Source organism: Pseudopodoces humilis, chromosome 22 (genome assembly GCF_049639895.1).
Source record: "Pseudopodoces humilis isolate 2021_Gansu_Grassland_sample_001 chromosome 22, ASM4963989v1, whole genome shotgun sequence".
Classification (NCBI taxonomy): Eukaryota; Metazoa; Chordata; class Aves; order Passeriformes; family Paridae; genus Pseudopodoces; species Pseudopodoces humilis.
In genome coordinates, this window is record NC_142221.1 from 4,609,976 (window position 1) to 4,636,981 (window position 27,006).

General features: G+C 52.2%; 1 protein-coding gene across 1 annotated transcript; it reads right to left on the minus strand.

The window, feature by feature from the left end:
- Positions 1-10,049: 10,049 nt before the first annotated feature.
- On the minus strand, positions 10,050-23,049 carry PLPP7 (phospholipid phosphatase 7 (inactive)). The gene is made up of 2 exons (XM_005527287.2): positions 22,450-23,049; positions 10,050-10,559 (listed from the first exon to the last, which is right to left on the minus strand). Exons 1-2 carry the CDS (start codon positions 22,898-22,900, stop codon positions 10,195-10,197), a joined length of 816 nt encoding a protein of 271 aa, XP_005527344.1. The 5' UTR covers positions 22,901-23,049; the 3' UTR covers positions 10,050-10,194.
- Positions 23,050-27,006: the final 3,957 nt, after the last annotated feature.

The window sequence follows — 27,006 nt, forward strand, 5'->3', positions numbered from 1 at the left end:
TTAGCACCTCTGTTTGCTTTATCAAAGCCCCCTTCATCAAAGAGGTTGAAAAAAAACCATCCAAGACAAATAAGGGGATCCAGTTATTCAACATAGGTTTCATAGATTCAACATGATCTTTATTAGATCAACCTGACTCTTATGACAATTCATAATATGAATATATCAAACTTCTTTCACTCTAAATCTGAAGATCAGTCCAGATTTAAACTACAAAATAATTTTGTTTCCTACCTTGAAACTCTCATAATGACTATAGTTGTGATCAGGATGTGAGTTCAAGGACACAATGGGTTCATAGTTTCAACCTTCCATCACAACAATCTGATTCCTCCCCTCCATCCAAGGCAAAAACAGCGGCTATTCCACAGTTCAAAAATATCTTGCTTCACTCTGACAAAGGGAACTATCAGCTGCTTCTGGATGCGCTGGAGCTGATGAGAATGGGTGGATTTTGGTAGAGCTTCAGCCCCTGCTGTAAACAGCCAGCTGTCCCTGCTGAGCGTGGCTCTGATCAGTGACAGGATGATCACAGCCCAGCCAGTATGTGAATCCTGCACACGTGCAGAGACAGAAATGGTAACTGCAATTAACGGGCTGCAGGAAGAACTTCCACAGCCCCAAAGCCACTGCTGTTGTTTGGAGCACCTCTAGAGCTACAGCATTTCCTTTTCCTTCGGGAATTAATGAAATAACTCTCTAGTGAGAGTTTTTTCTCATTACTAGATTTGTCCCTTCTGTCTCAGGAGATCACACGTGGTCCCTTTTGAGTTCAGCTTCTTTAATTATTAGCACAATTCCTAATTTCAGTGGATGCTAACTACCTCTGCTCAGGGAAAACACAGCATCAGCCCCAAAACTCCATCCTGCCTCTCTGTCCCTGTGTCCCTGCTCCCTTCCAGAAGGGCCTCGTGGCTCGGGGTGTAACTTCCCACGGGACTTTGGTTTGTGGTGGGGGCACAAGGCGCAGCTCCCGGGACTCGGGGGGGTCGCAGGGCCGGGGGCATCGCCGTGTCAGAGGCTGCTCGGGGCTGCCCTCCCAGGGCCGCAATCCGGGGCGGCGGCGACATCCCGCCGTGTCCCCACTAGATGGAGCGACAAACCCAGCCTAGAGCCGCCGGCTCTCCCCGGTGTCCCCGGTCCTGGCTGCTGCGCGCCCCGCTGGTCGGGGGGCTCGAAGGGCTCCCCCATCTCCACCCTCTGTGCCGGGAGGACTGCCCAGGGTCCCCGGGGTACGCTGGGCTCACACCCCCGCTGGTGCTCAAAGAGGCGACCGAGGTGTCGAGTAGATGCTTTGCCATGTGCGAGTGGGTTTTTCTTGATGCTGTGGGCACCTCCACTTTGCTGTTTAGCACACAGGGAGTTGTAATGAAACTGGCTAGCAAGCAGCAGCCCTGGTGAACACAGCCGGACTCACTCCCACACCAAATCACCCTGCAGCTTTGCTGCGCCCCTGGGGCCAGGGGTCTTTGTGTTACGTGGTGGGGATGTGGATGTGCTACAGCCCACTCTGGGCATGAGGAGAGCTGGGCAGCTCTGGTCTGTGCTCACCAGGGCTGGCAGGGACCCTCAGGACACTGCCTGTGGCCCGGGTGCTCCCTTTGGAATAGACCAAAGTCAGATTGCATCATCACCACAGTTTTGTTGAATGTGCCATTCTTTCCCCTCAGCTCATCTCCAAGGGATCTGTGGCTCATCTGCTTTGCCCTCACAAGCCTGGGAAGGGGAGCATAGGCAAAGGTTCAGCAGAGACAGATGGGAACTCAGAGGCTGGCAGATCCTGTCCTGTCCAAATAGACACAGGGGCCAAGTGCCACCAGGGTTTGCAGCAGCCTGGGGACACCCAGTGTGTCCCAGCCTGGGGAGGGGGTAGGTGGCACTGCTGATACCACACTCCAGGAGGCCAAACTCACCTGTCCTGCAGCCTGGACCAGGAATAATTTTAGACATAAAAAACAGAGGATGTGGGGCAAGGATCCAATGAGACTGATTTCAGCAGGAGCCTCTACTGTGCTGCAGGAGCGCAGAGACCTTGGGTCTCTCCAGACCCCTCCATGAGCCTCACAGCATTCCTGCCCAGCCCTGTGGGTGAGCAATGGGGTGTGGGGGTGGGCAGGAAGGAGCTCCTGCCCTTGCCTGGGATGTGCATCTCACTTCCAAACGGAGGAGAGCCAGGCGGTGCCAGGGCTGGCAGGCGCTACGGTGGGAGCACAGCCAGGGGGTTATTAATAACCTGCTGAGTCAGGGGGGGCTCTTGGGTTTCAGGATCACAAGACAGGCGCCGAGCAGCTCAGATGGATCTCCCTCGTTCCTACTTTTTACATTGACAGGGACAACTGCTAAGATGGCCTTGTTCTATTTGCAGGACAGCTCAGCCCCATCCTGACAGTCACTGCACCCAGCAGTGCAGTGAAGACTGGAGCTGCAATGACCCCAAAAACACAAGTGCTGTCCTAAAGGAATTAAACAAGGGAGGCAGGAGCAAAGACACACAGGATTGATCAGCTATGTCAGGACACAGCAGCCATTACAGCCCTGCTCCTCCTCAATATAATCAAATCACATCATGGAGAGAAAAATGAGTACCACAGGCCTCCCGTCCTGCTCCCCTGCAGGGTCCTCTCTGCCACCCCAAAAAGGTTGTGGCTGAGGTTGGCAACCCGCTCCTACCCAACAGGATGGTGTCAAGGACATCATAAGATGCAAAGAGCATTTGGAGGATCTTGCAAACATGCACATTGCAATGTCTAATTTCAAGAGTTTTGCAGGGGATGAAAAGCCTCAGGGGATAGGGCAGCTCTAGCAAGCTTGGGATGGGATCAGACCTCTCAGAAAGAACATTGTCCCAGCCTGGCTGCCACAAGATCACCTGTGTTTCTGTTGAAGCTCTTGGCTGAGACAGGCTGAGCTCTGCTCTGGGGTGATTCCTTATGCATCACTATGGAAAAGTAATCAGTGATGTGGAACAGATTAACTTTCAGATGCAGCAGCCCATGGTAGCATTGCAGCTGAACAGTTTCTCTCGCAAACATAGTCCAAGAGCAGATGGAGTAGCAGAGAACCATGCCCAGGTCTGAGCCTGGCCCTTGGGGGTGCTGTTAGGGCAGGGGGTGCAGGGACCCCTTGCTCCCATCCCTCACTGCTCTGTGTGCTGGGATCTGGGCACTCCCAGAGCTCCTCAGGGCCACACAACCCACTGGTGTGAGAGTTTGCCTGGCCCTGCTCTCCTTTCTCCACCCTAACCCCCAGGTGTGCTGGAACACAGTTGTCTTTCGGGAAGGAGAGCACTCTGGCTCTTGCTGGCAGAGTGTTTCAGGCTGGCAACATCTCCAACAGCTATTTTTTCACTCAGGTCAGGACCAAAATAAGCCTGTCTCACCCATCCCCAGCAGCTGTTAAAGACATCACCCTGGCCATGCCGGTGTTCCCTGGCCCCTCTCCTGTCACAGTGCTCAAATCCCGGCGCCTGCAATTGTTGTTGCTGTAGCTGCCACTTGCAGTGGCTGAAATAAGTGAAGTGCTGAAGCTATGCTTGACTCCTGTGTCCCCAGAGAGGTCTCATTTCATTGTATCAGGCTGGCTGAGCCGCTGAGCCCCGTTCAGTTCAATTAGCCCGATAGCACTCCAATCCTATTTACCTTTATGAATGTGTGAGCATCCTACTGCTTCCCACAGCAGTCAGATTAAAGGGTGAGCAAGGAATCACACGCTGCATCCCTTGCAGGGCAGACCCACAGCAGTGTATTTCCTGCAGTGAGTAAACTGAGACACAGATAAAACCATATGCAAGGGACACAGCAAACCTCATTGAGTTGAAAGCAGCCTGCAGTGGTAACCCCCAGATTAGCCAGAAACCCAGTCTATACTTTTTAGTTTTAAATAAATATTTTACATTTTAGGTGATGCATCTTTTGGCAGATAAAAGATAGAAGAGCCTGGAAAGTCCTTTTTGACTAAGTGCTCCCTCCCAGCAGGACCTGTCCTTAGGTCCATGTTCCTCACTTGGATTTTAACAATCATTAACCATCTCAACACATTCCAGCACTTAAATGGGCTCCTTGAGGGGGAGAGATAAGGTATCAGCTTTCCGGTTCATCTTGCCAGCCTGTCTGCAGCAGATAAGCATGTTGGGCAGCAGGAAAAAGGTTATCTAGAAAGGAAGCTGAGCAACGGTTGCTGTTGTTGCAGGAGGCTTTGAAAAAAGTCACCCCACCAGGAATCCCACAACCCACACAAGCCCTTCCCGGTGGAACGTGATTGATGGTTGGAGTCCAGCTGTGCCTTCCTCCCGGGGTGGGAGGCATCTTCCCGTCGGGGAGGGCAGAGCTGCCGAGGTCATGCTCTCCCAGGGAAGGTCGTATCAGAGACAGGTGCCCAGAAACCTGTTGTTTTCTCTCTCCTGCCCTGCCCCTGCTCTGAGGAATAGCATCAGGAGGGGTTTGGATCAGCATCTCTGCTGCCCCTTGAGCACATCTTGAATGTTTCTGGGCTGAGGAGTCTGCAAGGGGGAGCTTTTCTGCCCAGAACTGAGGAACTGCTATTCTGGGTTGTGCATGGAAACCAGCACTGATCTCCCACTGATCACTGCAAGAGTGGAAAGGAACTTCTGAGAATTCTCAGCCTTTCTTAGCCCAAGTATCACCTTGCTTTTTGTGATGGGAGAGGAGAAACGAGCCCCGTTGGGAATGGAGGTTCATTTACCCCTAGTGAAAGATGCGCCTTTCCTTTGGACGACTGCATGTTCATTCATCTTCCTGCCTGTACTATGTTTGCTTTTTTGAAGTTGTAGAAACGATGCATATCAGCTAGGAAAAAAAAAAAAACAAAGGCAAAAAGCAACTATTTCCACTCAAATTCCCAGATCCCCTTTCTGCCTTCTTGTTATCACCCAAGGACAAAAGACCCCTGATCGCAGACATGCTGTTTCAGGAAATGGCCTAAATCATGGGCTGCAGAACAATTACTGGAGCAAATCCTGGCGGGAAGTGCTCTGAACCCACTCAGCCACCCTCTCTACCCTCTGGACCTGCCACCTCCCTCCTGCCTCCCTTTCCAAGGCGTCCCTCCACATGCTCCTGTATTTTGCTGATTCCCATTAATCTGTGTTTTATATAACCTCTGTGCTGGACACAAAAGCGATGCATTACTGTGCTATTAATACACAACTCAAGGTTTAGGATTTAAAGCAAATAAACCTCCCCACAGCCAGGGGAAGCAATCCATGACAAACCAGTGCTGGCAGCTCCAAGGTGCAAATCCCAGTGGAGAGCGGGTATCAACTCTGGACCCACACCCAGATACCAGAGGCTGATTCCTTCATCACTACTGCATTGAGTGTGTTTAACTATTGCATAGCTCCTTGGCTGGAAGCAAACATCACTAAATGCCCAGAGCACTTTGGGCTCTGGGCAAGTGTTTAATGAACATCCATCATTTCAGCCTTCAGCTTCTGTTCCCATTGCTTTTCATTTAATTAATTTCTACGGGTCTGGCTTACCAGCACTGATGGTCTTGCACAAAACTGCTAGTCCTGGGAGAAGAGAGGAAGTCAGAGAGAGTCCCAAGGGCACGGGGATATTGGAAGGATGGGGACTCAGGGAAGTTTCTGGGGAATGGAAACCATCTGCACCTGTTTGAAATTTGTTAGAAAAACTGGGATAGATCCCTGTGCACAACCCAAGTCCCATCCTCCAGAGAAGATCAGAGGAAGCACAGGGTAAAGGGAAGAGCACTGGCCTTTCCAATGGCCCTGAGCCCATAGCTGCAGGGCTCCCATAAGTGATCCCACTTGCCCAGAGCTCTGGAGCCTCCTGGGAGCTTCAGCCAATTTGCTCCAACACTGCAATTAGTACTTCATCATGGCCAGACTGTGAACAAAGGCTGTAATACCACCCAGCCTGCTAAGAACCAGGTATTTTCCAGGGAAAACTCTTCTTTGGCAAGGTTGGGCCCCCTCAGGCCATTCAGCATCTCCTCTCTGGAGCAGGGTTCAGGCACGGATCAGCCTTGCTCAGGCTGTGTGAGGTTAATGGATTTCAAGTGACTCCTGTGATTAACTTTTCCTAAATCTCCAATTCTTTCGTGCCTTCTATTTTTATAAAAAGAAAAGGGAGGGAGGTGGTATTTACAAGGGATTTCACTCAAATAATGAAATAAATGTGATCAGCTGAGGGACCTTTAATCCGCTTTGACTCCTGTGTCCTGGGGAATGAACGAGCACAGAGATCTTTGCTACTCCGAGTCCCAGAGAGGCATGGAAGGAAACAACCCCATCCCTGCCTGTCTTGGGGGGCAGAGCCCCAGCATCACCCCTAAATCAAGCACTGTATGCAGACATAGGAACATCAGCCAGGCGCTTGGGTCAACACCAGAGAAAAACATCTCTGGTCACCTGCTCCCACCCTGCAGCCTCTATGTCCAGGTCTCTGCCTGAAGTCCAGTGTGCTGAGGCAAGGGCCTCATCTCTAGTTTAGGTGACCAAAAACACATAAAAGGCATCATCTGTGTTCATCAATCTTTTGTGTTACAGCACCCTCTGGAATATATGCATGTGAATGGGAGACATCATCCCAACTCCTTAGGCTTTGCCCAATATATTAAACTTTTAGCCTGGAAGTTACATGGTTAATTATCACTTTAATTAAAAATCCTAACTGAAAACCATGCAGGTTTTCCTAATTCCTAATTGGAATGAAACCTTAGATCTTCTACAGTGAATTTGTGGCTGCCAGGGACATCCTGTGTGGCTGGGTGCTGCAATCAATGTCAGGGCTGTGACAGGAGCTGGGGCTACTGCACAGAGCTCCTGGGAGCAAGATAAACCCATGGGTCCCTTCAGCCCCCTCAGAAACATCCTGACTGAATAAAAGGAGTGTGTTTGTCCAAGAAAACCCAGCCTGGGGTACAGCAACACCTGTGCTACTGCTGGGAGACCTTGTATGACAGCCTTTCTAATTCTCCCCTCAATCCCCAAATCTGCCAACCCATCCTCCACCATCTCCCACAGGTCCCTCCCACTGAGCTGCTTCATCCTGGGAAAGACGAGTCACCCCTTCCTGGGGGACAGAGAGAGCCTCGCCATGGCAGGGAGGGCAGCATAGCCCTGATGTGGGAAAGGATTTATCCCATCTTCATTTCAGCACAGCCCCAGCCACAAATATACAAAACAGTTTGTCAGGAAAAAAACATCAGCTTAGACTGAGGAGAGGAGAACTAAACACCCCAGGCATGATTGCCACATATGCCCAAAGATATAATCCAGATTTGCCACTTGCCCTGGCCCCCTTTTCTTTTTTCTTTTTTTTTTTTTTTTTAATTTAATAAATTATAATCTCTTTTTGCTGCTGAGCATAATCAGCATTAGGGCAAGGGAAGGAGGGGCCCTTCACTGTCCCCTGCAGGATCACACAGGAAATCATCATTACAGCAGCCTGGGACTCTCCCAGTGGCACTATGGAGTGCTGATAGCAGCAGTCCCCAACCCACACACTGTATTTGCCTCCTCCTGGCCATTTTCTTAATTAATGTGTTAGATGAACTGAAAGGCAGAAGATGCCATGGTCAGTACTTGTTCATTCCTTCTGGCTGGACAGGTCTTGGCTTGGAAGGACCATTCCTCCTCCCAAGCCTCACAGGCTGTGTGGCTGAATTTGGGGATCTGAAGGTTCAGGCAAAACACATTCCTGGGCAATCCTGAAGGAGTTCAAACCACTTGGCCTTTTGTCTCCCCACATTGCCACGGTGAGGATCTGCACTGAGCAGCCTGTTTCCTGCTCCAGGTCACAGGGACAGGGGACACGGCACCCACCATCCCTTGCTGTTGCTATAGAGACAGAAGCTGTTTTTCTCCACAGCGATGCTGGTAGTTTCTGAGCAGTACCTTCAGTGTGGCAGGCAGGGAGAGAGGGATCAAGAATGTCTTGGCTTGCTGGAAAGGCAGATACGGGTGAGGCAAGGCTCTGCCAGGCCTCTCCTGGTGCCTCTGTGCCCAAATCCACACTCATCTTGTGAGGGGGTCTCACAAAACCTTCCTCCTGTTGCTCTGGGCGCTGAAGTTCTGTGGAAGAGAAGGGGCACAGACTGCAGGGGGGACTGAGGAGGAAGACACTCTGGAGAAATGCTATGTGGGAGAAAGCCCTGGCCTGTGAATCCAAACTTACCCCTGGGAATCGCCCCAGCTCACCTCCCCCTGCTCTCCTGCCTTGCTTTGCAACTATGTTCTAGTTCAGATCACCTCAGCTGATCTAACCCACTGTGGCAGCTTCTCCAGGCCATGCTCTCCTGATTACACCAGCAAAGATTAGAAACAACTCCTACAAAGCCATTCTGCCACCTTGGATATACCAGAAGAAGACAACACAAGTGCAAGAAAACCTGGACTTGGTGACACGGCTGTAGAATCATCCAATCTATTTGCAAAGGTTCAGTAAATTCTGGAGCTACAAAGTGAGAGTTTCCCACAAAGCCATGTGAGGAAAGGCATCCCCTGCCCCCTGCCCCTTCAGGAACCTGTCATCTCCAGCTACACATTGGTGCATCACCCACAGTCAGAGCTCGGAACGTGCTGTCATCCTTGCTAGGGATGAGGACAAACTCTGCCACGTGTAATAATACCTGGAAGGAACAAAAGGCACCACAGCTCACTTCTTCACAGAAATCTTTGCAGGAGAAAGAGGCTGGCAAAGGAAAACCCTGATGGGAGGGTATTACATCCCTGCTCTCACACACAGCAGCAGGAGAGAAGCAGGACAGCACCCGCCACCCCCGCTGCTCTGCCTGCTGCTGCACCAGCCTCCAGGGACAACCCTGAGCTCTCCTCTTTCCTCAACATGCTCAGTGACAGCCCTTCCCAGAGGACAGCTCATCTGTGAGCTCTGTGGGAGGCTTGTGTTTGAAGGACATGGACGCCCTCCTTACCACGCTCCTGCTCCAGCCTCGAAGCCGGCAGCGCGGGAAGCCAGCAGCTCCCAGGGCTCTGCGCTGACATCCCAGCCGGAGACGCATGCCAGGGATAGATTTTCTGTTTAGCTTCTTTTCATATTAATCATCAAAGAGCAACAAATGTCAGCAGCTTGCAACAGTCATTAGCTGAATGTCTTCTTCTCACCAGCCCCTGTAGGAAGAGGCTACCCAACATGTAGGGAGAGATGACAGCACAGGACCTCCCTGGCCTTGCAAGCCAGGTGTATTTTGCTCACTTGGGATCCATAGGAGGACAGGGATGACAGGATCCCTCCATTCTGCAGGATTTATCCAGTCAGGGAAGGCGCTATGTCTGATAATATCCATCACCCACCAAACATCAAGCTGTCTTGTAGAGACAGCTAAACCACAGAGAACTGGCACATTCTGTTCAAAATGTGGGATTTTCTTATGGCAGTTGTGAGGGGGGATCCATTTCAGAGACAGCACGTTGAACATGGCCATCACCTGGATAAGGATCCACCTGGCTTCAAGGAGGCCACTTGTCACTAGCAGGAAGAAACAGCACCACATCAGGGCATTGCTGTCCCTTACCAGACCAAAAACTCCTCACATACCCTCACAGAACAGATTTTCCTTCGGTGTCCTGAGCACCCATCTAGGCCCACCCCACCCAAAGCAAAAGTTTGCATCCCCTTGGGCAGCAAGACTGAAGGACCTGCTCCATGCTGAATGTATATCTCAAAGCCACACTGGGCTCATTTTCTCCCCTCCCTCATGATAAGTACCAAACAGGGCAGGATTTTTATGATTATTTATTAACTGTAAAGCACCAGCAATGTCCTGACTCCATACAAGACACGACTGCTGGGCTTACGAAAAGAAAAAAAACACTGTGGCCAAAATAATTTATCCTCTGAAAAGTACACGAATGTCTTCTCAGGAAGGTCTCAGCACTGCCCATACTGAGGACGTACCAAGGTGCCAATGTGAACCACGTAAAGAAGGTGGACATGGAGCTCATTTCTCTCACTTGTAAAGCTTAATTAGGCTGCTGTCCAAACACAGCTTGAGAATACGGCCAAAACACAGGTATGGCCCTCGATTGCTAAAACCCAATCCATTACAAGAAACTTTTTTTTTACAGGTGGGGAAGCGACATTAAAAAACACCACTGCTCATGGAAGTTACAACTGCTTCCAACAAACAACACGTAGAAAATATTGGGAGGGGAACTCTCAAAGTATCTTCTAGTTTCCAAGTCCTCCGCGTTCACCAGATGGATATCAACATCTGACACGTGTTGGAAGACATCCATATCAACTCCACCAGCCTGAACTGCAAGTAGCCGAAAACAAAGCCAGAGAGAACATCTGTGATGTGGTGCCGTCCGATCATGACACGGGACAAGCCCACGCAGAGGGCCCAGAGGACCAGCAGGATGCGGAGGGGGATGGCCAGGACCAGGTGGTTGAGGAAGAACTTGGAGAGCATGGCCACCCGGCTGGCATGCCCCGCGGGAAAGGCGTAGGTGTCCATGGTCAGGTAGTCCAACAGGCCAGGATTGATGTCGTATGGGCCCTTCCGCTTGGCCAGCTTCTGCAATCCTGCCACAATCATGATATCCAGGAGCAGGGCTACAAAACAGGAGACACAGAGAGAACAGTGAGAGATAGAAGAGTTGAGGGCAATTTTCAAGACGTAACGTTAAAGGGTTGTCATTGTCTTTAAATAAAAATTTGGTTTTGGTTCCGGCCAGATGTCCACAGTGCAGCTGCACACAACTCCCCCATCCTCAGGTCACCACCCAAATGTTGATCAACCCTCCCAGTTTGCCCACAGAGGAGGCAAATACCACTGTCACCACTGTCTCCTCTGACAGAGGAGAACCCCAGACTGCAGAGGCGAGCAACCCACCTGGGGAGGAAGAGAGCAACTGGCGAAGCTAAAACTGAAACTTTTGACCCTCAAACCACCACTCTGGATGTTCCTTTTGCTGCCTCCACCTCATGCTTCAGAAACCTCATTCAGCAAGATCCCTGCCTGGGGCTCTGTGCCAGGGTGCCCAGGCTGCAGTGAGCAGTCTGCTGGAGGAAAGGTGCCCCACAGCACTTTCTAGTGTTGTCCCTTGGCCTGTCCCAAGCCCACTGCCTCCTCCTGCCCAGAGCAGCCAGGGGATCACACCATGCTTGTAGCTTTTGTACCATGCTGACAGATTTCTCTAAGAAATGAGCATTAGGAACCAGTGAGCCAAGGGGAAAGGCACACAATAAAGTAAAAGGTGCTCCTGTGTTAGAAACAGCACCATGGTGTGTTGGAGGGTGGGCAGCATCCTCCTAGATATCCCCCACCCATCCTTCTTCCTTTGCCAAAGCATCAAACACCCACGAGCCATTTCTTGTTTCTGCTTACCTCTTGCTCCCTGTGACTTTCTCCCTGCAAGTCACCCCACGCAGCCCCTTCCCTGTGCAAATGCACTGGGGGTACCACACCTCCCAGCCCCAGCAAACACTGGCCTGTCACGGCACAGGCACCTGCAGCTCTCTACACCAAACCCCCTTTCTTCCTTAAAAGCTTCAGAAGTGAAACCCATCAGCATTTCTCTACATCACCCTCCTCTTCAGCCCACCTGCTTAGTCCCAGCCGACAGGTATTGTCATTTCTATTTCCTAGCATCAATTTTATTTCTCTTTAATCCCATCATCTGCTTTTTACAACCCTCCTAATTAGTCAGAGTTTTCACTGCAGCTGAAAAATTTCAGCTCCCCGCAGAAATGACAAGGACATACCTGCCACCATGAGCACAGCCTGCTCCATCAGCAGGAATGCCAGGGGCCGGTTGTTTGGTTCCCAGGCCCTGGTAAAGACCATTCCTTGACAGCTGACAAGGTTTCGGGAGCATGGATAGGAGTGCAGCAGTGGTGGGGATGGGAAATAAGATGGCACAAGGGAGGCAGCTCCACCTGCCTGCTCAGCACCTGGCAGGAGCTGGGAAGTGAGGAGCTGTCACGGCAGCTCTGCTCACCCACCTTCCCCATGTGCCACCCCCGGTCCCCAGCACTGCTTTGGGAAGGGGCTGGTATTTACCCCGGCCAAACCCTCTCCTTATGGAAGACTGCTTTTCTGCCTCATCTGCAGGGCATCTTGCATGGGCAGCAGGACCTCCCTGGACCTTCTGCCCAACAGGTCATGCATGCCCTGGGGTCTCAGAGCTGTGCAGGGGAGATGGAGCAGAGGAAAAGGTCTGGGTGCCAGCTCCTCCCTGACATGGACAGTAGCAGGAATCCAGGCAAGACACAAAAAGCAGGAGATTGACATAAAGCAAAGACTCATGAGTGGCACCTGAACAAAGTTGTTGAGGCTGCAGGTGGCAAGGGGCTGCAAGGAGGTCGGTCACCACTGGGCCTGTAGCAGTAGCAATGGGTTTAGCAGGACAAGGATGACCAGGGACTGCCCAGCTCCTGCTGGATGTGACTGGCAGGCAGGGAGAGAGCAGGGGGAGATCTGCAGCCCAGCAGGACCCCCACACTCAGCAGACTGCTTCTCTGCAATGTGCTGATTTTTTTTTTGACAGGCTGGCTGTGGGGGAGAAGGGGAGGGAGGGATTTCAGACTCAGTCTGTGGAGCTCTGGAGTAGCCACTCACCCTGGCTCTGTGTTAAGGTCAAATGCTGTCAGCCCGGGCCTGGCTGACCAGTACGGGGCTGCCCTGCTACACAGTGCTCTGCTCATGCTGGGCTTCTTAAATGACCCCCAGCCCAACTCCTCACCCCACTAAGTGACCCCCCCTCCAGCCCTGATCCAGCAAAAGGCTTCAGGAAATTATTTTCAGAGCTCATTGACTGCATTTCCCACCAATCCCTTCTCACCCTGGATGAGAGCTGTGTGAAACTGAAACTCCACGATGCTCTCTCGGGAACCCAGACTCATCAAATTCTTGGGAACCCAGAAGCATCAGAGAGATGATGCACCAGTGCTGCCAAGAGAAGACTCTGGCCCAAGCTGCTCTGCTGAAGTCAGCACCTATTGCATTGCTGAGAAGCCCAGCCAGGGCTCCAGAACGAGTCTGGGCACCCCAACAGATCCCAGTGTCTCCTCCATGCTGTTCAATAAATTCCCTAGAGACCATTCCCCACCAAACCTGCCCAGGGATCAGTAGCAGAAGTGCCATGTGCTTTCACAGTGTGTGGTGTTCAGCACTGCCTGTCAGTATTTTGCACTGGCAGTGTATTTTTATGGTCAAAGGTGATGTCAGGGCAACTCAAGGGATGCAGGCATGTGTGCATGGAGGTGTTCAGGGCATGGAGAACAAGCCAAAGAGCATTTCTAATAATCCTTTCATTCAGAAGATGAACAAAATGGGCCTTCAGTACTGCTAGCTTTGATTTTCATCAAATGATGCACAGAAAGCAAAAAGCCTCATTTGCCCACATTTCAAGATCGGAAGGCATGACAGCATTAAAACTGGGGGTTAATTTGCCGTTAAAAGAAAAAAAACCACCAAAGATCCCTCCATCTGGTGCTTTTGCTGTCACTTCCCCTTGCACTTTCTGTTCATTTCATGGAGATTTCTTTATGAAACAGCCCCAGCAGCCAGCCCTGGCCCCTGAGGCGTGGGGGTCCCACTGCCAGTCCCAGTGCTGGGTCTCTGCTGTTCTCCTTCCCTCTCCTGCTGCTGCTGCTGCCGCCGGCGCTGGCAGGGTGAATCAGCACTGCTGCCAGCGGTGCTGCCAAGGGCCCATCCTTCAGGAACAGACACAGACAGTGCTGTTGCCCAGCAGCCCCCTCCCAGGCCCTATTCCTTTGCAATCCCATGACCTACATACCCGCTTGGACCTTGGCTCGCTTCCTTCCTGCCCCTAATGCACATCAAATCCTTGCTCCTCGTGTGGGCACAGCATTAGGCAGGTAAGGGGTTAACTTTATCACCTCCAGCTGCAGGTGGGTGTCTCTGCGCTGGGGACTGTTCCTGCTGCTGAACCCCAAGCCCCTGAGCTTTGCACCTGCCACCTGCAAATCAGCACCACCACCTTGGCTCTGTCCTTCCCTGGTCTCTCACACAGAGCCCTGCAAATCCTTCAGGGTGACCTGACTGCAGGCTGGAGCAAGCACAGCCCCAGGAGAGCCCATGGAAAGGAGCCTGCAGCTGATGTACCAGCCTGCTCTGGCTGCTCTCTGGGGACCCTCGGGGCTGTCAAAAGCACAGCAGGGATGGCAGAGTGCCACCTGACTAAGGCTGAGATGAGAGGATCAAGAAATTTTAATATGAAGCTTTTTTTTCATCATGTTTTCCCCTCTAGAGCCAGGTAGCACTGGATTTAAACCAGAGGCATCACTGGATGTAAAACCCAGGTAGTGCTGTATTTAAAAGTGAAGGAAGGATTAGCTCTTGCCTGTTCCTGCTCTTTTCACATTTTTCTGTCAGAGAACAGGAATTTCCCTGTTGACCTGGTGTTAAGGGAAAAAATCCTTCAGATTTCCAATGCAAAATCCCCAAATCCTACATTAACATCTAAAACTTCCTTAAAACACAAAACCAAAGAGCAAGTCTTGTCTTGCCTGTGACAATTTTAGCATCAGAGATCACCATGGTATTGTGAAAACCCAACATCTGGCATCAGATGCACAGTAAATGAGCTGAAAGTGAGGCCCCTGGGCAGGCATTTTATATCTATTAATAAGGAAAGGAAAACAATTATCTGCCTTGCTCCTAGCACCAAGTGTTAGGAGCCCATCAGGAGCAGAGTGGTGAGCAGAGGAGCCCTGTGCAGGCCACGCACAAGGACAAACCTGAACCATTATCAACAGAACCAAACTCCACAGCTTGTATTTAAGAGGAACTGAAACAGTTGGATGTCCCCTGCCACCATAAGGCCCTTTCTGTCCCTGAGGTGCCACCTCTGCTGCCGTCCCTTATGGCTGGAAGAGGCTGAGGATGGTGTGAGCGGCCCTGGGAACATGGTCTGCTCCAGGTTGGAGCTAGGCAGTGTCACCAGGGATGGAGGAAGATTCCAACTGGGATGTTTATATAAACATGTTATCAAAACCACAGCTGAAAAACAACCTGGGTGCAGTTCTAGGGGAAGGGGGGGAGGAAAAGAGGAGAAAGCCAAAAAAGCCCGTGGCCTCATCTGCTCCAGCAGCCAAGATCCACGTGACTTCACACACATGGGGCTGTGCTTGGATCAGACAAGGCTACTCTGGAGAGCCCAGCCTGTGAGGTTGGGATCAGAAACAGTCACAAGCTGGACTCAGCCTCCCAGAACCATGGCTGAGCACACGGGAAAACAGGGAGGTAAATAAATGGCCAGGAATGAAGAGTGAGCCCATTTCATGAGCTCAGGAGGCTCCCAATGTGGAAGCAGATGTGCCTCAGGCAAGATGTGCACAGAGCAGAGCCAAGCCTCATTGCCTGAGCTTCAAACCCACCATGCTGGAGGTGGCATGAGCTCCCCCCTGCAGCTGCTGAGAGCATGTGCAGGGCCAAGACTGCCTTTGATGGTCCTGTATTGCCCAGATTACCCACCCTCACTCAGTACTGAACTCTGGACAAATACCACCAGTCCCAGGAAATAGTTTCTTTAACTCCATAATTAGAATTCATAGTTTTGTCACCATTTTTCTTTTTACTTTTGTGCCCCTTCCTACTCCTTCTGAACTTCCCAAATCTCCAGCAGGCATTAGGGTCCCTGACCTGGAAAATTAGCTGTTTGCAGCCTTATCTCATTGACATTAATGAAAGATGCAAGTTTCAAAAGAATCTTCACCCTCTCTCCAGTGGAGTCAGTGGCAGCTGGAAGAGGTCCACTCTGGAAATGAACCCCTCCATTCCATTTTGTTCCCCAAATGTGGCACTATTGGGTGTCAGAGCTGACAAAAAGCACAGATGGCATGATACATTGAAGAGTCAATGAATCAGGCATTCTGGTGTTCGAGGGGGGGTATTTTTTGGCTGAACAAGCATCAGTGTGGGGTAAGTGGTCATGGGGAGGTGAAAAAATGGTGGAAAGCAGAATTGTGCAATTAATTAAAATAAAAACCCACAACAACTAAAAATAGATTTGCTATATTCTAGATGATTAGAAGCAGCCCTGAGTGCAAACACAGGCTGCCTGGAGTTCTCCCCTTGGAAACACTGTGCCCTGGGAGCTGGGTAATTTGTATTCAGCATCAGCTACTGAGTGGGGCTCCTTCACTGGGGGTCTGCACAGGCTGGGGTGAGGTGCAGGCAAGAGGGGGAGCACAGTGAAAAGGGCTCGTGCTGCTGGGTGAAAGGAGCTGAGCAGCCCCGAGGATGGCTCATCTGCCTCCCAGAAGGGCTCTGACAGCTTGAAATGTTCCTGTACCCCATGGCAGCAGCGCAGGTACCATCAGCACATCTCAGAACCACTTGCACCAGCACCAACAGCGCTGTATGGGATGAGCCAGAGGAAGAAAAGTGCCTTGGGCTGAGGACCAGCAGCATGGCCCAGCCCATGCTGGCTCCTTGCTCAGCCTCAGTGCTGTCTGGGCTTGGAGTTACATCCCACTGCTCTTCAAAGAGGCAAACTGGCAAGGAAAAAAAAAAAAGGTCTGATTCTGTGATGCTCAGAGGGTCTCCAACCATCACACCTCACAGTGTGGACCCAGGTACATCTGCCATCAGATGGAAATGGTTCTCTGTTCCAGGTTAAAACACGGAGGTTTCCTCGAAGCGGAAGAAAAAAAGGAGAGTTCATCTGATTCCCCTCCTTCCTACCCCATCCTCCACCAATCCTGACCCGGAGCAACTGGCTCTCTCTGCCTGCTGCTCCTCCCAACAGCTCACCTCATCCCTCACCTTCCTCTTCCCAACCACTGCTCCTGTCAGGGCGTGTTAGAGGCAAACACACTCACCCATGGATCTGGGATCTCCCTTCGGGCCAGAGCCTGGCTCTGCCTCTCCGGCTCTGCCTGAGTGAAACAGCCACTGTCCCCTCTGAGCTGCAGGCTGGGGCAATGGGAAGTTGCTCCCGGAGTGACAGACAGAAGGATGACTCATTTCCCATGTTTATTCCCCCTCTTCCCATTCAACAACCCTCGCACTTCTTTTCTCTTTTGCTCTGCATTCAGGCTGGGGAACGTTTTGCTGTTTGCTCTGCAAGGGCTGGATTCCAGCTCGCTGCACATTCCCCAAGGGCTGCACACTGATGCCTGCAGGGCTCACAGCATCCCCAGCAGCCGGCCAGGACCTGAGCAAATCAGTGCTGCCTGCTACCGAGCGGCTGATCCGACCATGGATCTGATGGAGACACTGTGCAGGTCCCTGGAAATACCCCCGTGCCTGCTCCAGCCACAGTCAGATGAGCCCCAGCCTGTCACTGACTGTCCCTTATCCAAGGGGACACTGCAGGCTCACCAGGCTGCCCTGCAGTGAGCAGGACACATTCCTGTAGAGGAAGCAGGCAGGAAGGGGGGCAGGGAAGCCGGGGGAGCTGGGCATTGCTGGCTCTTCAGAGATGCCTGAGCTCATCAGCTGTGAAGGGATGAAGGCTGAGCACAGCCCCCACCAAAGGATCATGGACTTCAGCTGCTGTGTCTGGGCAGAACAGAGGCAGATTATCAGCCTGGAGTGATGAAGAGGAAGGTTTAATGCCAGGCTGGACCTGTGTCTAAATGCTGGAGGCAGGCAGTGGGCATCTGCATTGTTCCCTCTGACTGGCACCTTCTGTGGGTCACTCATGTTGGGTTACTTGGCATTTCAATGTTTCCACCTCAGTGGGCAGGCATGCTGCTGGCTCAGTGAGACCTTGGTGGGCACTGGCAGGGCTGGGAGGGGAGTGGGACAGCGGCTGAGCCCCTGCATGTGCCAGGCTGTCCAAGGAGGGATGGATCCACAGGGCACCACCTCCCAAGCTGTTCTACCCATCCCTGATGGAATGTCCTCTGCCCTCCCTGGCTCAGAAAATCCCTGCTCCCACAGTGGAAGAATGAAAGGAGGAAAAATAGACACATCTGGCCCCAAACCATCTCTGGGGCTCTGGGCTGAGCAGGCTCTGCCACATACAGACTGATCCACCTGCCGTGCAGCTCCCCGGCCTCTCTGCTGGGCCTGGGCTGCCCTGAGGCTTGACAGGAGCAGCTCTGCCTGGGCATTTCATCCACCCTGTGACCTCTACCAGCAACCGGCTGTACTGTCTGGATTTTCATCACACAGTCTCCAAAAAGAAGCACAACAATATCTGAAGCATGTCTGTATTGTTAGAACAGGGTCAATGGGGTCTCAAGGGGCTTGGTGAAGGCATTTCTTGCTCTCTTACCTTCCTAATCCATGAATTTCTTACAAATCTGGTCTTGCTTGGAAGCTGCCAGGATGGGACCACAGAGTTCTGACCATATATATGTATATATAATTTTCTTTCTTAGTGGGGTCTGCAGGGACTACGCTTCAGAATATCATGGCTTGGTTCCTGCTCAGAGTAGAGCTATGTCAGTACTCAGGAAGAAGGCTGGACAGAGCAAGAACTTCCTCCTTGCTGGCCTCCAGGAGTGGAGAAGTGGCCCTGGGTCCCTCCTTTCCTCCTCCTGTGGCATTCACCCACCCCCAGCCTGACACATCAGTGATACATCCACGCCCTGAGGCAGTGCTGTACTTAATGGGATAAATGCTTAGTGACAGCACCAAAGAGCCATCCTGCCCCTCCCAGCGGGATGCAGAGCCAGCTGGAGATGGCTGAGCACTGGGACCGGTGGCACCGAGACAGCAAGCAAAGCTTTCTCTTCTCCTCGTCTGGATATCTGTTCCAGAGAGCCATGAGCGCAGCAGAACCAGTTACTGCTACTTCAAACCAAGAACAAACGCAGTTTTATGTGCAAGGATGACCCAGGCAGGTACCTCCCAACAGCAAAGGCACCCAGCTGGATGACAAATAGCTGAACACAGCGATGGTTTGGCTGTAAACACAAAAGAGGGGCCTCACTGGAGTGACCACTGTGGGTGGGCAATCACATTCCATCCCCAGTGACCACATTCCATCCCCACTGCAGTGAGAAGGTGCCTCGATCTGCAAAGACCATCAGTTTAACAAGATCAATCTGTTTAGCTTAATAAATAGGAGGTGAAGAAATTACTTGAGCACTATCCAAAACACTGAAAGGCAGAAGAGATGTTGGCTGAAAGAGCTGTTCAGCTGGAGAGAGAAGGGTATGGAGACACAATGAAGGGAAGAGTCCAACTAAAAGCACTTGTGAGAATCCCTACCACTGCAGTAATACAGAAATGGCTCTGACAAGTTCACCCTCACTTGTAACTGTACATCAGATTGAGTGTTTGGAGTTTTTTTCCCTTAACAAATTGAACAGGAATAAATTAAGGGATGTGCTACAGCCTGTATTTTGCCGTGGGTTAGATCGATGATCCAAATGTTCTTTGCTGGCTTTGCAGTCAATGAATCATTAAATTTGGATCCACATCCTCACCAGATGGATCAGAACCAGAAACCGAGGTACTGCTGCCCCCAGGGTTTAATGGAATTTGTGTCTGGTTCTGAAGCAGATCTGGGCATTTTACTGAAAGTTTTGTAACTGCTTTCCCCCTGCAAGTCTGATTGCAAGGTTCAAACGACTTTCTAAGCACCTTAGTTTCCATGAAACCCTTGTGATTGCACAGGAAAGCTTGAATGGTTCTAAAAGTTCCAACAGTGGCAGACAAATTAAATGAACTTTACAACTGGAGGATTTCCTGAGTTAAGCTTTCCTTGATTTAGCCAAGGGACTGTGGACCTTCTCCCTGACTTTTGCTCAGCCAGGGCTGGTGATGCTGAGACAATCCTCCTGAAAATGTGTCCTGGCAGAAAGATTTTTACAGTGGGCACAGATATCTGGTTTCTTCCATCTTTTCAGTAACAGGCTGTGTGTGCTTCTCTGGCTGTTTGGCATTTGCTGGAAAAGATTACTGTGAGAAGGGGAATCAATAAATTCCATCACAGATGACGAATATGGAGGGAAAACATTGCTTGGGGTTGCTAATCAGCATCTGCAGTGGGGATGGATGGAGCATCCCAGGGTCAGACCCCCTCACCCGGAATGCTCCCACATGTGTTGGCAAACCCACTGGCGAGAGCTCCTCTTCCATCTGCAGTGGTGCTCTGCCAGGTTCCCAGTTCCATTTCAGCAGTCTCCTCGCCTTGGAAGCCTGATTGCAAATCCTAAACAAGTGCTCTATGATGGGCTGGCTCCCTGCCCAGAGACTGCATCAGAAATTCTGCTTGATGTATCAAACCCTCAGTAAGCCGGGGGAAGGGAGGAGAGCCCAGGGAGGTATGGAAGGGGTGCTATAGGCAACCCCAACTTCCCAGCTTCCCTCTTCCAGCAGGGAAGCACCAGGAGGTTCCCTTCCCTTTGACCTGTGCCTATCTAGGAGGGCTTTTCACCACATCCTGGTGGATTTGAACCACAGGAAAGCAGCAGCAAGAGGGACCAAGGATGCCAGATGCAGCAGTGGTGCCATGACCTTCCTGTGTACACAAGACCCCACTGTTCCTGGGGACCTGTCGAGGTCCAGCCAGGCTCCTTCTCCACCAGCAGTGCAGATCTCATGGCAGCAGCTACTCTGGTACTCAGAGTTTCTGACTGCAATCTTAAATATCAGCCCAAGGCCACTCTCACAGCAGAGATCTGCTCTGTGGGGTGACACTAGTCCTGCTGCAGAAGCTGACAAGAGAGGCTGAGGGCACCTTGGCCAGTGCCACCAGTCAGTGCTGTCGTTTCAAAGGGAGTAGTGGAGATCTTTGGAGTCTGCCAGACCTATGGAACTGGAACACCAGTTAACTATTTCCTCTCTTGGAAGGGGAAGAGGAGGGGTGGGAGTAGTGTGTCTAGGCAAGGATGCAAGACTCCAGAACCCCCAACTTGTCCCTGGGCACCACACTGGAGCTCAGAAGACCTGGAGATGTGGGTAATGATGCAGGGATGAGCTCTCCCAGCCACCAGTCCATGAAGTTAGAACATGGCCCCAAGGTGGTTTTGCATTTGGCCTCCTCATATGGCAATGGAAGGGTGAAATAACCTTCCTTGTTTTTAAGCCAATGGGGGCACTAGCTCTTTGCAAAGACCTCAAATTTTTGGATACAAAGCAGCAGTTTCCAGGCTCCCATCAGAGGCTCTTGGGTCAAGAGACATCTGGAAACTGTGCCACTCACTGTTAGTCACCGACTGTTTCATCCTCGTGCCCTTTTGAATGGATCCTCTCTTCCCAGTGAGGGGCTGACCCCGCGCACCGAGGAGCCCCTGCGAGAACTGCTGACGTTGGCGGGCTCTGCATCACGCTGGTGCTATTCTGGCTTCTTCCCCGCCACTGCCTCCCCCCATGAGATGTCACAGCACGAGGACAGCCTCCTCCAAAGGCACAGGGAAGAGAAGGCAGCTACCACTGTGCTTTTCAAGCCAGTCCAGCTCAGTCTTCACCCTCTCTGAAGGATGAACTTGTGAAAAAAACCCAAAACCTGGGGCCATGTTGCTGAGCTGTATCACCTCACAGTCAGCCCCTGCAGACAGGAAGTCCCTTTCCTGTGAAATAAAGTGTCCCGACGGCACCTCAAAATGTTCCCTGAGAAGAAAGTGTCTAAATCCAATGTTTTCAATTTCTCCTATCAATCAAAAGTGGGATTGCTGAGTTTTTAGGGAGGGTGAAACACCAGGGTGTGTCACAGCCAGAGGAGAGGGTAAAATAGGATAATGGGACCCTGTGCCAATGGCAGAAGAGCAAGAAGAGGAAGGTCCTCAGGTATACATGGCCTGGGCAGGTTGGGGCCAGGATTTAAGGCAAATCACAGCTAGAGCTCATCCTGGTCATTGGTGGGACATTGGGGTGGGATGGGCCCTGCACAGTGGAGAAGCCAAACCCTTCAACACATCCCAATCTCCATAAACAGGGACACTGACCACCACCATGCAAGGAAAGACTTGCAGGAGAGCCAAAGGCATTCCAGCCTGCCTACACAGCCTCTGGGTCAAATTAGCACATGGAAACGGGGACAAGCAGCAAGAAAGGTACCCAAGGGAAGGAGGATGTGAGAGCAAACTGCAGCAGGGAAGGTGACAGGACTCCATCACGTGGAGTCTGGTCAAGAGGGCGGCAAGGGGATGGAAATAACATCCTCAGGAACTGGTCCAGGTATTAAAGATTAATATCTTTATGTCTTCCCCACCTATCAAACACCAAGGCAGATAACCACAGATTAAATAAAAGACATCACTGCTGGTACCCACCCTCCCAGCATGGACACTCCCTCAGTCTGACTGGACAGCCCTGCACCACCCAGGAGCAGGGGCCTGTCCCTGCTCCATGGCTGTCCCCAGCTACCACAGTTAATTCATCCCTCTTAGACACTTTCTTGTGATGTCCATCACCCACAGTGCCTGGGGCTCAGAGGCCAAAAAGTGCAGCATTTACCCTAAAGGTCACTCCCCACTTCTGCTGCTGGGAGCAGCCAGAGGAGGAGTCCCAGTGCTGCTGTCCCTTGTGAGGAAGGCTGGGCTTTCCCGGCAGGGAGGGAGGTTTGCCACTCACCTAGCAGCAGGTTCATGAGGACCTCTTGGCCTGCCAGCGTGCTGCTCTTCACCAGGCAGATGAGCGTACCTGCAATCCAGGGGATCCCGTGCCCCGTTATCCCCAGGAGGTTGATCATGGAGCGGGCACCTCCCCAGGAGGAAGCTCTGTTGGCACACACTCCCAGCCTCTTGGACATGCAGATATCGATGGCCAGCAGCGAGTTGAAGGCAATTCCCTTGAAGGAGGGGTTGAGCTGCATGCAGTCCTCCTCGGGCAGCTGCTGCGACTGCCTCCGCTCCTTGGGGTTAGTGTTCTGGGCACCGGCTGCCCCGGCCTGGCTGCTCTGCTTCCTGCTGGAGCTCCTGCTCTCCTGGTTCCCCTTCAAGGGCTGATTCAGGGAGAGGAACTCAGCCCTGTTGAGGACATTGTTCCTGTCTCTGGCCCTGGACCGTGGCTGGGATGCTGGCATTGCAGTCTCTCTTTAACGCAATCTGCTTTGCAAATACTGGGAAGGAGAGAAATCCCTCTTCTCCCTGCAGAAAGCTTCCCCCACTCCCACCCTCACAAGCTGTGAATTTGGGAAGCTACAAAGGTTCCCCTCTATTGCTGTTGCCCCCAGCACAGACTGCAGCTGTTAAATATAGAGTAAGGAATGCACATGGCTGTTTACTTCATGGGCCTAGCAAGCTTGCAAGGAAAATTAATGCCAGGCTTGGCAGCCACTCCAGTGCCAGGGAAGAAGGTTAGACAGCCAATAGATATGAAGAAGAGGAGGGAAAAACATTGTGCCAAAGGTTGGTTGCTTCTGGCCTGCTCTATTTAAATCTTCCAATTGCTTATTCCCCTGGGCTGCAAGGGAAACTGGGAAACGTAGTTCTTTTTGTGCTGCAATTCCCATTTCAGTACCAGAGTCAGAGCTGGAGATGATGGCATCCCCCTCCTCAGGGGGGCTCTGGGGGGCTGTGCTACCTGGCTTTGCAGCACCAAGACCGGGTGTTGCTCAGGCACTTCCCATCATGGGGCTCTCCCCCAAATCTTCCTGATTAATCTGTTCTTCAACTTCTCCCCCCCTGCCTGGGCACCCTAAATACCCCCTCCTCCCCCTGGCACGGACACCTTTCAAGCACCACTAAAACCCCATCCTCCCTGCCCGCTCAGGGTGCGCCCCTGCAGCGCCTTCCATCACTCACCGCGTTCCTGGACGAAGGATAAGTATCTCCTGCCTCCTGGTTCCCTGGGAAGGAGCTGCTGATGAATTGCCATCCTCCTGTCCCCGGTGCTGCGCGTGGCCTCGATACCGCACGTGTCCCTGCGGTGTCACCCAGCCCGTGCTGAGCGCAGGTGACAGCCGCTGCCCGTGTCCCCAGCAGCATGGCCATCACGGCACAGGGAGGAGGAAGGCTCTGCCAGGCCCCAGGGAGGACAGGGAATGCCTGCTGTCCCTCCTGCCATGCACGCTGTGCTCCATCGCTGTCACCTCCCCGCCGCAGCTGGGGCCCTGAGACATCTCCCGTCGCTGAGCAGCCCCTGGGAGCGTCCCACCGGAGCCTGCAGCTCCAGTTCACAGGTCTGAACGATCGTCCTGCATCCCCGAACAGCAGCTGAGTGGATCTGAGCCTCCAGCACCTCTGGGAGACACCATCCATCTCCCCTCCTCCTGCCTGCAGGGTGACAGCCCAGCTGCAGCACCCGCTGAGCCAGGTCACCTGCACTGCCATCACCTTCCCTGGACAACAGGCTCTCCACAGGAGCTCCAGGAACAGGATTATTCCTATGCAAATAGGCTGGAAATCCCCCGTGGATGGAGAGTTGGAGAAGATGGATATTTCATTGAGGAGCAGAGCAGCCACATCTCTTGGTGCCAGTGACATTTCCATACACAACTATCCAGTCACAGAGGTCAGTGGCTGCACAGGTAACCCTGGGAATTGGGCACTGAGGTGTCTTTAAAGGTCTTGTCCAAACTGCACTGGGGAGTTTAAATGCTAAAATGAAAGCTCATTTTTTTTGGCTTCCAAAGATAATAACACAAATTTTACATTTTCTTTGCACTTTTATACATAGCTCTCAAAATTTCCTCAGTGAACTGTGCATCCGTACCCGGCTGATAGAACATCCAGGTGGCAGCAGTGCTCGGACAAGCAAGAGTCTGAGATCCTGGGCTTTGTTCATATTTTCCTCCCTCAAGGGAAAATAATATACCTCAATTTATTTCTGATTCATACCCTCCCAGAACTGATCCCTGGTCAAGGGAGGTGATTCTGCCTCTCTACTCTGCTCTGGTGAGACCCCACCTGGAGCACTGGACCAGCTCTGGGGTCCCCAGCACAGAAAGGACATGGACCTGTTGGGATGTGTCAACAGGAGGCCATGGAGATGCTTCAGGAGCTGAAGCAAGTCTGCTCTTGAGCCAGGCTGGGAGAGCTGGGGGTGTTCAGCCTGGAGGAGAAAAGGCTCCAGGGAGACTCTAGAGCCCCTTCCAGGGCCTGAAGGGGCTCCAAGAGAGCTGGAAACGGAGGACAGGACTGGCTTCACACTGCCAGAGAGCAGGGATAGATGGGATATTGGGAAGACATTTTGTACAGTGAGGAGGGTGAGGCCCTGACACAAATTGCTGAGTGAAGCTGTGGCTGCCCCATCCCTGGAAGTTTTCGAGGGCAAGGTTGGACAAAGCTTGGAACAGCCTGGGATCGTGGAAGGTGTCTCTGCCAGTGCCTGGGGGGGTTGGACTAAATGACCTTTAAAGGTGCCTTCCAACCCAAACCATGTGATTCAGTGATCCCAGCTGGAGGAAGAGCTCATTCCCTTCTCAGGCACCCTTACCCAGCCCATAAAACACAACCTCTCCTGGCTCAGGTACCACGTGGGGCTGTGGCAGCCCTTAAATCACACAGGAGCTGCCACATCACCAACACCCACCAGCTCCTGCCTAATCCCTGGCTGTGCTGCCACTACCAGGGCAGTCAGCACCTCATCCCTACCTGCCTGCCCTCATCCCACTGCCCAGCATGTAGAAAATCTCAGCCTACCTGACATTGGCCAGGCACAGAACCATCAGCACTGCTTCCACCTGGCTGTAGACATCACCTCCCCAGTGCATGGCCTCCTGGATTTTCCCACTCTGTGCAAGGCTGCTGCTCTGTGGGGCTCTGCAAATATCAGTGGGCAGAGGGATAAAGGCACTGGTGGCCAGGAGTCTGCAGAAACAGGGAGACTCCTCCCCGGTCTGGTGCTAGGGATGCTGAGCTACAGCTTAATGTGTTCCTCAGGAGCTGGCACGGGTTAAAAAATACCTTGAAAACCCTGGGACTGAATTTAATCTGGTGCCTGTCTCTTCTGCTGACACTGATGTGAGGGAATATCTCTGCCCAAGCCTCCCCATGAGACTCCAGCCTTGCAGTCCAGCACCAGTCCTGAGCAGGAAGGGCAGTGTGGGAGGGATGCAGTGCCAGCAAAACCCCTGTCACTTGTGGAGTGGGAAAGGAAAACTGCCTGGTCTCTCCTGCAGCCAGGTGGGCTGTCACTGACAGTCCCAGCTGCAGAAACTGAGCTTGGGAGGGGAAAATCCCTCATCCCACTGAGGCCGTGACAAGCCCCATCCCACAAAACAGCCACTAACCCAGGGGTTTATAAATATCCCTGTAGACAGGCTCCCTGCTCCGGCAGGCTATTCCAGTCCTGACACATGATCCACAGGAGTCATCCAGCACCTGGGAGAACGCCCAGACGGACAAATCCAGCACTCTCCCTGTGCCCAGTCTGCCCAGCCCTGCCTGTGCTCCCGCTGTCTCGCTCACCCTGCCGGCAGGGCTGCTGGCCACAATTCCCTGCACAGCCATGGCCACATGTGGTGTCAGTGGCCAGCATGGCCAGGCAAACCGTGCTGGAATGTGGGTGGGACAGGAGTGACAGCCCCATCCCCTTTCTCTGCAGTTCACTGGCAGTGTTTGTGCATCCCAACCTGTCAGCAGCTGGCCAAAGAAGCAGCACTTGAAACCAAAGTGCATCCAGCAAGTGTTGCTGGGTGGGATTCTTCTAGGGACTAAAAAGAAAGCTTGGGCAAAATAAAATATCCTGCAGTATTTACAGCATGCAGCCTCTGGTGGGCTGGTGAGAGGAGACCCTGTCCTTTATAAACCTGGAAAACATGCTGGAAAGCCACGGAGGCACCGTGCAGGCCGGGGGGAGCAGCCGCAGGAACGGAGCATGGCCAGGCTGTGAGGAGACATCAGGTACATCAAATGAGCAGCAGAAGGAAACAACTCATAGCATCACCAGCCACTCCTGAGACTTGTCACAGCCTGGCCTGGCATCTCCAGCAATGCCATCAGAGAAAAGCAGGAGCTCAGGCACAGGAGCCCTTCTGCACATGGCTTAAAAGCAGCTGCTCCGGGGTGTGATGTGCTGATGCCTCACAGCAGCTCGATGCAGACAGGCACAACCAAAACCCAACAAAAACTCCATCTGAAGAGCTGATTCAATTAGAATGAGATAATGCAATTTCCTACTTGACCAGAGCACCAGAGACAGCCAAGTTGAAGCAAGACCTGGCTGAAGCTTTAGTAAAACTAGAGT

Excerpts from the sequence above, each read along its gene's own strand:
- PLPP7 (XM_005527287.2), bottom strand. The coding sequence starts at position 22,900 with ATGCCAGCATCCCAGCCACGGTCCAGGGCCAGAGACAGGAACAATGTC. Across the intron at positions 10,560-22,449 it reads CCTCATGAACCTGCTGCTAG|CCCTGCTCCTGGATATCATG; the intron begins GTGAGTGGCAAA and ends CCTGTTTTGTAG.